At 42.0% G+C, this 12,997-nt stretch overlaps 1 protein-coding gene across 1 annotated transcript in view; it reads right to left on the bottom strand.

Moving 5' to 3' along the window:
- TFAP2D (transcription factor AP-2 delta) overlaps positions 1–12,997 on the bottom strand; it is a 54,565-nt gene that overhangs the window by 4,922 nt on the left and 36,646 nt on the right. Inside the window, exon 7 of the mRNA XM_009905225.2 lies at positions 12,018–12,131. Coding sequence (XP_009903527.1) covers positions 12,018–12,131 — 114 coding nt within the window. The remainder of the gene's footprint in view (positions 1–12,017; positions 12,132–12,997) is intronic.

The raw sequence follows: 12,997 nt of genomic DNA, 5'->3' as shown, positions 1-12,997 counted from the left end.
GGAGGGTTTTTTTTTTTAGCCTTCCTTTATGTAATGAGCATAAAAAGGCTGAGAGATATTATCCTTTACTTTATCTTATATTTTTATCAGTAATTCCCCTTGCTCTAATTTTGGTGAACTTTAGTTCTCTGCCAGATGAAGTCTAAAAAATATCTGAGAACGCTGGATAATTTCCCTTTGCTGATGAAAGTAAGTTTCAAGTTGGGGAGAAAAATCTGATTTTACATTTAAATCAGACATGACAGACAGAAGATTAATGGCAAAGCAACCAAATGTGTTTCCTGAAAGTCAAATTTAGTTGCCTGGTTTTTCAGGCTGACTGAGCTCCCACTGAAGTTGGCTCACTTTCAGGACTCTCCACACCTATGAAATGAATTTCTTCCATTGTAATTCTTTCACTTGAGTTGAAAAGACTAAAATCAAACGTGGTGGTGTCATAATGGAGTCTTCTGGGTCTTCTCAACTTTATATTGCAACTCTTGTGAATGAGCAACTTTATTGTTCCAAAAGGCAAGGCAAAAGTCTCTGATTTTGGTATTGTGCATGGAGAGCTGCAGAAGGAAGGTGATGCCTATCAGGCCAACATATTGTGAACCCTTATGCTTAAAGACATCCAGACCTGCCTGCAGTTCTGCCCAGTGCTATGATGCAATTACATCTGCTCATGTTTTAAAGATGGCCTTACTTAAAAGTGAAAAGATCCAACTGTGCCTGAAGGCTTGGATTCCAGTTTGGCAACTACCTCAAGGATTCCTCCATACCCCAGGTTGGTGAGACTCAACATACAGCAAAAGAAACAGATTCCTTTTCAATGTGTGTGTGGGGGGAAAGGCCATCTGCACTGAATGTTGACACCCATGTTTAAAATAAATACTGTAAACCAATAATGATAAAGAAAAGTCAAGCTTGAACTCGCTGGTTGGCCTTTCTCAGAACTCTGGATGTGAAAACAACTTAATGTTATCCAAACTTAACAATATATGGCAGAAGACAAGAAGATAAGAAGATCTGTTTAGACTTCTGATGGTTGTAAAGAGAATGAGAAAATATCTGAATCTCTTCAGTGATACAAGTAATATCCTAAGTTAGAGGTGTCTGTATTGATTTTGAATCACAGAATTGTCAGGGTTGGGAGGGACCTCAGACATCACCTAGTTCCAGCCCCTCCACCATGGGCATGGACACCTCACAGTGGATCAGGTTGCTCAGAGCCACATCCAGCCTGGCCTGAAAAATCTCCAGGGATGGGGCTTCTACCACCTTCCTAGGCAACCTGTTCCAGTATCTCACCATCATCATGGTAAAGAACTACTTCCTGATATCCAATCTGCATCTAACCATTTCTAGTTTTGCTCCATTCCCTCCAGTCCTATCACTACCCAACATCCTAAAATGTCCTGTGAAGGTTACACAGAGCATTAAATTGTGATAACTTCAAAAGATTAGTAAGCCTAATCCTGATACAAGTTAGACTAATAGTCAAGGAAAACATTGGAACATGGTCAGTATAGGTTACAACCATGAGTAGCTTTTATAGGATTAGAGTGGCAAACAGTACATGCAAAAGTCACCCTGAAAAGCAGGCCCACATGCTTGTTTTCTGCTCATAACCAAACAGGTATGTTAAGCACATTTTTTTTTCCTGAGCTAGATGGACCATCTTTTATCATGTGTAAAAGCAATAGGGAAAGTAAGAAAAGAGTGCCAGAGCTGATGCTCCATATTTCCAAAATACTCTGTTTCAGAATATTCTGTTTCAACTCTGCATATTTCAGACCTTGGGACTGATTTACCACACTGGGAGCACTGCCCATGGAACTATTTGAAGCATCCAAGACTGTGACTATGAAGATTGGCCATTGGAATGGGCTGCCCAGGGAGGCGGTGGAGTCACCATCCCTGGAAGCATTCAGGAAGACACTGGATGGGGCACTTGGTGCCATGGTTTAGTTGATTAGATGGTGTTGGATGATAGGCTGGACTCAATCTCAAAGGTCTTTTCCAACATGGTTAATTCTATTTGAGTCTATTTTATTCTTGTGCTATAGACCAAAGATTAAGCCATGGCACTGTTGTGCCCCGGACACTCACAAAAGCTCTTAGATATTTGTAAACAAGTATTTCACAGAATCACAGAATTGTTTTGGTTGGAAAAGACCATTGACCTAACACTACCATGGCCATTAAACCATGTCCTGAAGTGTCCACACATTTCTTGAACACCTCCAGGGACGGTGTCTCCACCACCTCCCTGGACAGTCTGTTCAAATTCCTGATCACTCTTTTTCCTGATCTCCAACCTAAACCTCCTCTGGCACAATTTCAGGACATTATACCCTCCAGAAAAAAAAACACCAACCAGTAGATAGCCCTGTGACTTGCTGGTTTTGACTGAGAAAAAAAGATGCACAAGCATGTGGCTAACTGCAGATGAAAAGTTTGGCCTCACTTGTGGAGCCAAATACAGCAGTGAGACCATGAATCCAAAATGATTGGAGACTTCTGAAAAAGAATCAGCATATCCCTCACACAGTCATTAGCTCCTCCTGGTTCTCCTTCAGCTCAGCTAATGGTCACAGGTGTGCTCTATGGGAAGGCAGAGAAAGGAATGAGATTCTTCTAACTTGCTATCACGTGTTGACTTTCCCCAGCAAGTCAGGTAATATAGCTGAGAAGCCTCACTGTCCTTCTTGAAAGACAAAGATTAAGAAGTAAGCATTAAAAGCATGCTGATGACAAGTGAAAACATAGATTTTTTAACCTAGTATTTTGCAAATGAGAGGATGACATCCCTTTTTTTGGGAAATAACAGGATGTTAGGGGTTGGAAGAGACCTCCAGCGGTCATCCAGTCCAAATCCCCTGCCAGAGCAGGACCACAGAAAAGCAAAAGAGCCTTAAATGATTTAAGAAACCTTAAGTGCTGGATTGAAAAAAAAAAATTAATCAAGCCTCACAAGTTTGGTTTTTTTTTTCCCCCCATCTTTGATGAATATATTTTGTTTCTTTCTTTGGTAATCATGAGACTTGTTCAGGTAGAGAATAAAGTACAGAAAACAGATTCCTATCTGTTGTCTTGACTTCATAAATTGTGACTTTAAGAGAATATGGTATCATAAGACTCGTGATTAAAAAAAAATTAGCCATATTAGAAATTCCAAAATGATCCTTTCTAGAAGTACTTTGGTCATCAACAAAGCTGGAGAAAGCAATTCGACCTTTGCTGTGGAAATACCAAAGAGGGAATCCCCGGGAAAGGGATAGATGGAAGAATCCCAGATTTTTCCAGACAAATCTAATAACTCTGGTAAATGAAGAGCCAAGGAAAAGAAAGAAAAAAGGAATAAGAAGAGGGAGGAAAAGAGAACAATTTGTCGATTTCTAGTACCTCAGCACTAGGAACAAGTGTTGTCCCTCTCACTTAGCTGAACCTAAAAGCCGGGTTGAGAGAGGTGACGGAAATCAGGGGAACTCTAGAGGGCACCAGAGGTATTTCACCACAGACTTCATTGTGCACCAGGCTGTTTCCAGTCCGTGCATCCAAACAGAAGGCTGCTGCTGCTAATCAAGATGACTGGAATTATGACAGCAGCTGCTCTACTTTCTGATAAACAAAGAATCATAAAAAAAAAAGGAGAGAGAGAGAACAATATAAGCATATCTGTAAAGGCAACCCATCAGTAAGGCTTTGGGGCTTGGCTCTTTGTCACAGTTTAAGAAACACGTTGAGCTTCAAAACCTATTTCGTTGCTCCCTCTTCCCCTTCAGGAAGAACGATGTTCCTTTCCCACTGCTCCCAAAGTCTGAGCAGCTGGTTTCTTGCCTGTCACTTTCTGTGTCACCTTGTCAGTGTGATGCCAGGCACTTGCAGGAGGTTGACAGCTCCAGGCTCAGAGACTAGCTAAATGACAAAACTCTTGTCTCAAACATTTTTCATGGGAAGGGTGTTTCATATCAGCATGATGGCTAGGCAAAACACAGAATAATTTGTGAGGATGCTGATTGCTTTCATTATCCAGCTTTAGCATTCTGAGCCTATTATTTTTTTGGGGGGGGGGTGGGGTGTGTGTGTGTGTGTGTCTGGTTTTATAAGGCTTCTGCACTGAAAGAAACGTCACTTGCAAGAAAGTAGCTTTCCCTTTGCTGTTTTGCTGTCTTTATCTTTTATATATGAAATAGATGATCTGGATGTGATTTTGCATCTTGATGAAATGGAACCTTGAAGTTAAAGGATCAAATCCAACTTCTGTAACTGCTGGGGATTCATCTTTCCCTGTATGATGGGCAATATTAGTAGGATATCTGAACTTTCCAAACACTGTAGATTCTTACAGGCACAAGTGTCTCAAAAGCAGATGCGGAAGGCATGCCTATACCAAATTTTACAAGTGAAGAAAGTGAGACTAAGAGGCTGGCTAATGAGGTCAGGGAGTTTGCATGTGCAAGCCAAGAAATAGACACAGACCTCTTGAGTGTAATCTGAGCAAGTCTTTGTAAGTTTTTTTTTATGTCCTGTGGTTTTTTTTGCCTCCTGAACACAGAATGTGGGTCATTTTTGGTGGATTTTTCTGGTAACTTTATTTTTCAGGAGAAGTTGGGGAACTAAAAAAAAGACTTGTGCCAAAAAATTAACACACACACAAAAAAAATCAAAGTTATTTTGATGCAAGGATGGATTATGAAGTCAAAGACAAGAAGACACAGGTTGGCGTGGCTTTCAGAATCTGTGGGAAGCTCAGAAATAAGAGTGTAATGGAAGAGAGAAGTAAATACATATTCTTTCCAATCAATGGGAGAGAGTTGGGGTCTAAATATTAACAAAAGTACTAATTTAGCATTTTGGACATTTGATCCCACTGAGGGAATGCCTTAAATTCTGATCTCTAGACTGCTGTTGTGACAGGACAAGCTGTAGTGGTTTTACACTGAAAGAGGGGAGATTCAGACTAGATAGAAGGAAGACATTTTTTGCTGAAACACTAGCACAGGTTGCTCAGAGAGGTGGTAGATGTCCCATCCATGGAAACATTCCAGATCGGGTTAGACATGGCCCTGAACAACCTGATGAAGCTGAAGATGTCCCTGCTCACTGCAGGAGGGTCGGACTAGGTGATCCTTAAAGGTCCCTTCCAACCCAGACCATTCTATGATCTATGTACCAGTGTACCCAGGAATAGTTTAGGGCAGTGATAGTTAGACCAGGCAACAAACCCCCAGTCAAAGTAATGCAGTCAAAGAAAAGGAAAGCAGTCAACACATGCTTGTGCCCTGGCACCACTTTAATTTACTAATATCAATGCATCTTCTTTGTAGTAAGACACTCCAAGACAGTCTCAAGCTGCGCCAGGAGAGGTTTAGACTGGATGTTAGGAAGAAATTCTTCATAGAGTGATTGCCCATTGGAATGGGCTGCCTGGGGAGGTGGTGGAGTTGCCATCATTTGGGGTGTTTAGGAGGAGACTTGATGGGTTGCTTGGTGCCATGGTTTAGTTGATAAGATGGTGTTGGATGATGGGTTGGAGGTCTCTTCCAACCTGGTCTGGTCTATTCTATTCTATTCCATTCCATTCCGTTCCATTCCATTCCATTCCATTCTATTCTATTCTATTCTAAAATGTACTGAAAAGGGAGAAATTCTTGAATAAAGCAAACATTAGACTGCCCTGGCTCAGGTAGTGACAGTAGTTTCTGCTATGAATGTAAGGGTCAAACAATATTTGGAAGTCATTCTTCATTTAGGACTGACTCTTTTGTATTCAGGTCAGCTGGACATCTCAGAGAGCAGTTGCACAACTATAGTTGTACCAGGGGTGTAGAAGAGCCTCTGTTTTTTGCGTATCTGGCAAAGCTGTGCAAAACTCAGCAATTTTCAGGCTCACTGGAAGCTCCTTTGAAGATTTCCCCTGTTTTATGCTTTGTATGAATTTTGGAGTTTGAGCAAACCCAGCAATTCTGATCCCTTCATGGGAACTATCCTGTATTTTATGTTGGACACATGTTTATAGATCTTGGTGAGTTGGGGCTCAGTGGAAAAGCTTCAGAGAGAAGTGTGAGCTTGAAGGTTTAAATCAGCAGGAATGGAAAACACTGCTTCGATCTGACCTGTGCCAGTCTGTGAACCCTGGTCTTAGTTATTAATGTTGAGCAAGTAACAGCACAAATGGAAGACATAACCCTACACTTCCCAGCTGTTGGGTATCTCATTCCTAAAGAAAAAAATCCATTAAAACTTAAGCTAAGTAGAGTCTGGATTCTGCTGTATCTATCAGACATTATAGTTCTCCAAAAAGTCTTTAATGATCATAGAATTTATTCTAATAATAGACATTTGTGTCATTCCTCTGAATTTTTCTAGTCATAAAGAATTACTTTGGCTTTCTGACCTCATATGATATAAGCACATACACAAATGCATAAAATATCACCCTTTCACTTGTGGTTTCTTTGCTACTTTGGTTATGATTTAGAATCATAGAATCAACCAGATCTCAGAAATCATGAAGTTCAACCATACTTAACACCTCATGACAACTAAACCATGGCTCCAAGTGCCACATCCAATCCCTTTTTGAACACCTCCAGGGATGGGGACTCCACCACCTCCCTGGGCAGCACATTCCAATGGCAAATCACTCTTTCTAGGAAGAACTTTCTCCTCACCTCCAGCTGAAACTTCCCCTGGCACAGCTTGAGACTGTGTCCTCTTGTTCTGGTGCTGGTTGCCTGAGAGAAGAGACCAACCCCTCCTGGCTACAACCTCATTTGAGGTAGTTGTAGAGAGCAATAAGGTCTTCCCTGAGCCTCCTTTTCTCCAGGCTCAACAACCCCAGCTCCCTCAGCCTCTCCTCATAGGGCTTGCGCTTGAGACCTCTCCCTAGCCTCATTGCCCTTCTCTGGACGCATTCAAATGTCTCAGTGTCCTTAAATTGAGTAGCCCAGAACTGGACTCAGGATTCCAGATGTGCCCTAACCAGTGTTGAGTACAGGGGCAGGATAACCTCCAAGCTCCTGCTGGCCACGTTATTCTTGATGCAGGCCAGGATGCCATTGGCCTTCTTGGCCACCTGTGCTCACTGCTGGCTCAGATTTTCTGAACCTATTCTTGTTATATTAGATCTATATGAAACTATATGAGATTTCCCACCATCAAAAATCAGCTTCTATTAGATAATAGTTGGAAAACCTGCTATAGCCATGCTAAACCCTTTACTAAACCTTGTCAGAGATTCCAGTGCAAGACTATGGCTTGTCCTTGCCAGATGTAATGTTTTTGGCTCTGTTGTAATCTAGAGATTTATACAGCACAGAGACAGAGAATTTATTGTGAGAAAGTCCACAGTTCTGGAATACAGACAGAAATGAAGGTGAAAGTTTCTTATTGAATTTTGTAATGGTTGTATGGAATCACTGCTTCAGAATTGTATGTGCCCTGCAAGACCTACTTATTTAACACTAACAGCTCCTGGCTATTTCAGTCATAAATAACATTAATTTCCTGTGTATAATCAGGACCAGCTATTCAGATAGCTCAGTTTTAGACTCTGACTGTTGTAGATGTCATCAGAGCATATAACAATGACTATGGCATGAAGGTCAAATCCATCTCTGCCATAGAGTTGCAAAGTTCTTTATCTCGAGGATGATCAGTGGGCTGGAGCACCTCTCCTATGAGGACAGACTGAGCGAGTTGGGGTTATTCAGTCTGGAGAAGAGAAGGCTCCCAGGAGACCTTATTGTGGCCTTCCAGTATCTGAAGGGGGCTTACAAGAAAGCTGGGGAGGGACTTTTTAGGGTGTCAGGGAGTGATAGGACTAGGAGGGAATGGACAAAAAAACCTAGAAATGGGTAGATTCAGACTGGATGTTAGGAAGAAGTTCTTCCCCATGAGGGTGCTGAGACACTGGAACAGGTTGCCCAGGGAGGGGTGGAAGCCTCATCCCTGGAGGTTTTTAAGGTCAGGCTGGATGTGGCTGTGAGCAACCTGATCTAGTGTGAGATGTCCCTGCCCATGGCAGATGGGTTGGAACTGGATGAGGTCCCTTCCAACCCTAACAATTGTATGAGTCTATGATCTAAGAAGTGCAGATACATGATAGATAGTTGTGTTCATTTCACTGCAATAAGTAAGGACAAGATGCTCTTTTGGACATGTGATCTAAGGTGGGACCTATGATCAGGGATGTGGAGGCCACTCTACTTTGAGTATTCAAATTCTTTGTGCTTTAAGCTTGTGCTCTAAGCAAGGCAGATGTTTTCAGTATTTTTTTATTCAATAATTTCTACTGATGTATGACGACAAGCAGCTATTTATGCCTGTGACCAGCATATTATGTGCTGTGACTGAGACAGCAGTGAGCCTATTGCTCCTGGGTTACAAAGATCTTCTCTGTATGTTGGGGTACAAAGAACTCCTTCCTCTTTTCTCATCTCCAACAGATCAGGTGCAAATTTCCTGTGACAGAGGTTGGTTCAGTTCCAGGATTATCTCTCAATGAAAGACAGAAACCAAGTGGTCAAGTGGAAGCAGTCTGTGTTGAAAACTTGACTCAGAAAATAGTCAGTTCTCCTGGAAATTGTAGTGAACTGCATTCTCACCTCTTCTCTGGCATCTGAGGCAGGCTTAAGAGCCTTCTGTGCCATTTAATCTTAAGGAAGACAAGTAGTGAAGGAGGGGTTCAGATGACCTAGCTGTGAAGGCTGTCAAATTTAGGGGATGGGAAAAATGATTTTTTGCCTACACTAGATTTAGCTCTATTTACAATACAAATGTATACTGTGTACTGACTGGCTAAGCTCTCATTCAGTTGGAGATCTAGACCATAGAATCGTAGAATCAATAAGGTTGGAAAAGACCTCAAAGATCATCAAGTCCAACCTGTTACCGAAGACCTCATGACCACTAGACTGTGGCTTCAAGTGCCACATCCAATCCCTTTCTGAACACCTTCAGGGACAGTGAGTCCACCACCTCCCTGGGCAGCATATTCCAAAGGCTAACAACTCTGTGAAGAACTTTCTCCTCACCTCGAGCCTAAACTTCCCCTGGTACAGTTTGAGACCATGTCTTCTTGTTCTGCTGCAGGTTGCCTGGGAGAAGAGACCAACCCCCACCTGGCTACCTTCAGGTGCTGTTTAATCAATGGAGTTTAGAGAGAAATTCAAGTCACAGAATGATAGAATGGTCTGGGTCAGAAGGGACCTCCAAAGGTCATGTAGTCCAAGCCTTCTGTAGTAAGCAGGGGCATCCTCCACTAGATCAGGTTGCCCAGAGAGAGCCCTGTCAAGCCTCCCCTTGAATACTTCCAGGAATGAGTCCCCAGCCACCTCCCTGGGCAACCTGTTCCAGTGTTCCACTTACCCTCATGGTAATGTGTGTTAGTGTATGTACACTGTGCTAGACCTGTTTAATGGTAATGCAGATTTCATAGGCTATACAGAGGAGAAAAAACTTTTTCACTGTAAGGGTGACAGAAAAGTGGAACAGTCTGCCCAGAGAGGTTGTGGAGTCTCCTTCTCTGGAGACATTCAAAACCTGCTTGGATATGTTCCTGTGTGACCTACTCTAGGTGATCCTGCTGTGGCAGGGGGTTGGACTAGATGATCTTTTGAGGTCACTTCCAACACCTAACATTCTGTGAAATCTGTGAGATCCCCAGAGATTACAGCAGAAGATATATACCTGACTGAAATAGAGGTACCTACACGTAGATGAGTAGAGTTAGAATCCTGGGTCAGAAGCTGGATTTGACCTCCGCTTCTCTACAATAGATGGAAAAGGAATATGGCCTCAGTTCAGCCTCTGAGTCTGGCAGTGCATCATTCCCCATGCACAATCGGAGAAGGCTGTCTGATTTAAGACTGGGGAAGCATCTCTGTAGGATCAAGACCTGTGCTCTTCTAGGTGCTCATCTTCAGTTCAGCACTTAATGCCTACAGCAGGCATGAAAGAAAATACTGAATTATCCAGGAGCTGCCTATAGAAGCTTTGTACTCCAACCTACTGAAGTGCAGCAGAGAAAGAAGGACGGGAGTTGTACCAGACAACAGCTTTTGTAGCTGAAGCCTTCAGCATTTTATCCTGACTGCTATTTCTTCTTTAAACACAGGAATCCTTGGGGATTAGCTGCCTTTTATCACGTTTATTTTGTGTCCATGTAATGGGGAATTATCTATTCTTTCACAAGCCCTCTATGGGTATCCTGTACAAATAAGTATGTCTCCCTTGGTGTGTATGTATAGTTAGGTGTTTTGGATTGTGTGTGTATAAGGGAAAGCAGCCACAGCCACAGATGGCATGTGTAAGGGCACCAACATCACTGTGTGAGAAAGGAAATGGGGTGGCCTAGATGTGTTCATCTACACATTGCATGCACACAGGTATGTGCAAAGATAAACAGGAATGTGTGTATTTATGGAGCAGGCATTATCCCTGCCTTTCCTCACCCTCCAACAGATAGATGGAAGAAGTGGGATGGTGGGATTTTTTGGATTCTCTTCAAAGTGTGAAGGACTAAACACCCCCTGGCTGCTTCACAACTAAAAGATGTTCTTCACAGAAAGAGTAATTGGCCATTGGAATGTGCTGCCCAGGGAGGTGGTGGAGTCACCATCCCTGGAGGTGTTCAAAAAAGGATTGGTTGTGGCACTTGAAGCCATGGTTCAGCTGCCAGGAGGTGTTAGGTATTAGGTAATAGGTTGGACTTGATGATCTCTGAGGTCTTTTCCAACCTGGTTGATTCTGTGAATCTGTGATTCTATGTTTCTGTGATCCTGTGTTGGAAAGTTGAAGCACAAAAGTTGTCCAGCCAATGAATGAAAAGCAGCTTCGTCTGGCTCTGCTGCAGAATATGGAACATCACTCTAAGGCTTTATAGGCCTAATGAACCTGCTTGGCATTATGGTCTGCAAACAACTTTGAAACAATTCTTTACATGTTGATTTTTTTTCAAGTCTCAGCTCATGGCTAGGGAAAAAAGAAAAAAAGGAAAGGAAAAAAAAAAATCCCAAACCTGTAGCCTTAGCTAGTCATGTATTCCCCTCTGTGGTCTGAGCAAAGTCAGGAGAACATCTAGGATATTTCATTACACTTTGATAAATATCTTAAATGACCCCACTATTTCAAAGTATCCCACTGGAAGTCCCCATCTCACTCCTGACTATATTTAGCACATAGCCTAAAGCAAAAATGTGAAGTTGCACAGCAACTCCTGGGCTAATAAATCTTTCTGGTCCCAAATTGTCTGTATGCTTTTATCCACATCTTGGATAAAATTCTAATGAAGTTTGGACTTAGTGTACATGTACATTGTCATTGTCTTCATAACAGCTTATTAGGCTGTTCGCTCCAGTAAATTGAATATTGCTAGGCCATAGGCCCAGGAAGTGAGTCCAAATATATTAGCAGTATCTGGCTTCTCAGCCTGAGCCACCTTGCATTCTTTCAGACCTTTCCAGGGTGTTGTTCAGGAACTAGTGCAGTAACACTGTTCCTGTAATAGTATACCTTGAGGCTGATGTTCTTTGGGAGCCAAAGAGTTAATGGTCATGGTAAGAGGATGTCAAATGCTCTCAGCAGCATACAGCTTTGGAACTATTTGGTTAGTTGGTAAGATGCAGGCTAAATGTTCCTCTTTTTATTGCTACTTTGATTCATCTGTGTTGTCACTTTGGCTCTGAACTTGAGTTTCTACATTTCTGGACCATCCATTTCATTGGTTAGCCTGTGATTTGCTTCACATCTAGAGTAGGATAACATTCTGGCCAGATGGGAACATTTTGCCAGCAGGTGTAGAAAACTGCCTACTCAAACTGAGACTATGGTCCTAGAAGCAGCATGAGTGCAATTGTCCTGAACTACATTGCTGGGTAAACTTGTTTTTAACAGGCAGAGATAACAGAGGCATTATGAATATTATAGTCTTCTAGGTAAAAAAATCCACAACTAATAGCATTACAACATCATATGTATTCTTGATCAAAATTATGGGGTTTAGTTAATTGTTCCTTTCAAAATCATACCTGAAATGTGTTAAATGTCTCTGGATGTCGAGGTCTAATATTGGAGTTGGTCTGGAGGATCCGAGGGGTGATCTGTCTTGACTTAGAAGGTCTTGGAATTCTTTACATATTTGTCTAAAAGGAAAGTGGAAATCCTTAAATGAGACAGGTGCAATCCTTTCCATAAAGCTGATTCCCATAAGACTGGCACTTCATTCTGAGTGACCTCATTCATAATAGAAACGCTTGGGTGATACATTGGCAGAGAAAGCAAAAGCAAAATAAGTCCCTTCTTGCTTCCCTGTTCCTAATTCTCAGAGCTGGCAACATGCAGAATCTCTTGAACAAGAATAGTTCTTCTTTGGGGCCATCTCAACACTGACAATTTAAAATGTGGTTTCTCTCCTGAACCAGACCCAGACTGATAGTATTGTTTCTGTCTTAGCTTACCTACATTAGGATCATGGTTAATGGGAAATTTGTTAGAACATGCCTGAACACTCCATGTAAATACACCACCACTTGTACATTTGCTTGTGTGCACTGCTTTATCTGCAAGTAAAAGTTCTGGCCATTTTGGTCTTGCCTTCTTGACTTCCAACTCTTAAGTCAAATGGGATAGTAGGAGATGTGAAGGAAAATGAGACTTTTGCTCTCCTAATTTCCATTTGTGTCCATATTCTGCTTCCTTGTAGAGTCTGGGGCAGAAGGACTCTGCTGAGACCTCTCCTACAGGTCTGTCCTACAGGTCTGTCCTACAGAGTAAGAAATCATTTCAGCAGCAATTCTTAAATTTGTTATTGAAACATTCACATTTAAATTTCTGCTCTGTCAGACAACCTAAAGTAGACATCTACAGCAGTCCAGAAGACTTGAATCTTAACAGTGCCTCTTTACGATGACTGCAGGAGCAGCTCAGTGACTCAGCTATCAGTGCCTGCACAACAAACAGGTAAATGAGACAAATCCCATCATGATCACTTTTTCTTAGTGATGATCTC

This window comes from Dryobates pubescens, chromosome 3 (assembly GCF_014839835.1).
Source record: "Dryobates pubescens isolate bDryPub1 chromosome 3, bDryPub1.pri, whole genome shotgun sequence".
Taxonomy (NCBI): Eukaryota; Metazoa; Chordata; class Aves; order Piciformes; family Picidae; genus Dryobates; species Dryobates pubescens.
The sequence above is the reverse complement of the archived record's forward strand: the minus strand, read 5'-3'. Positions and strand labels throughout refer to the sequence as shown.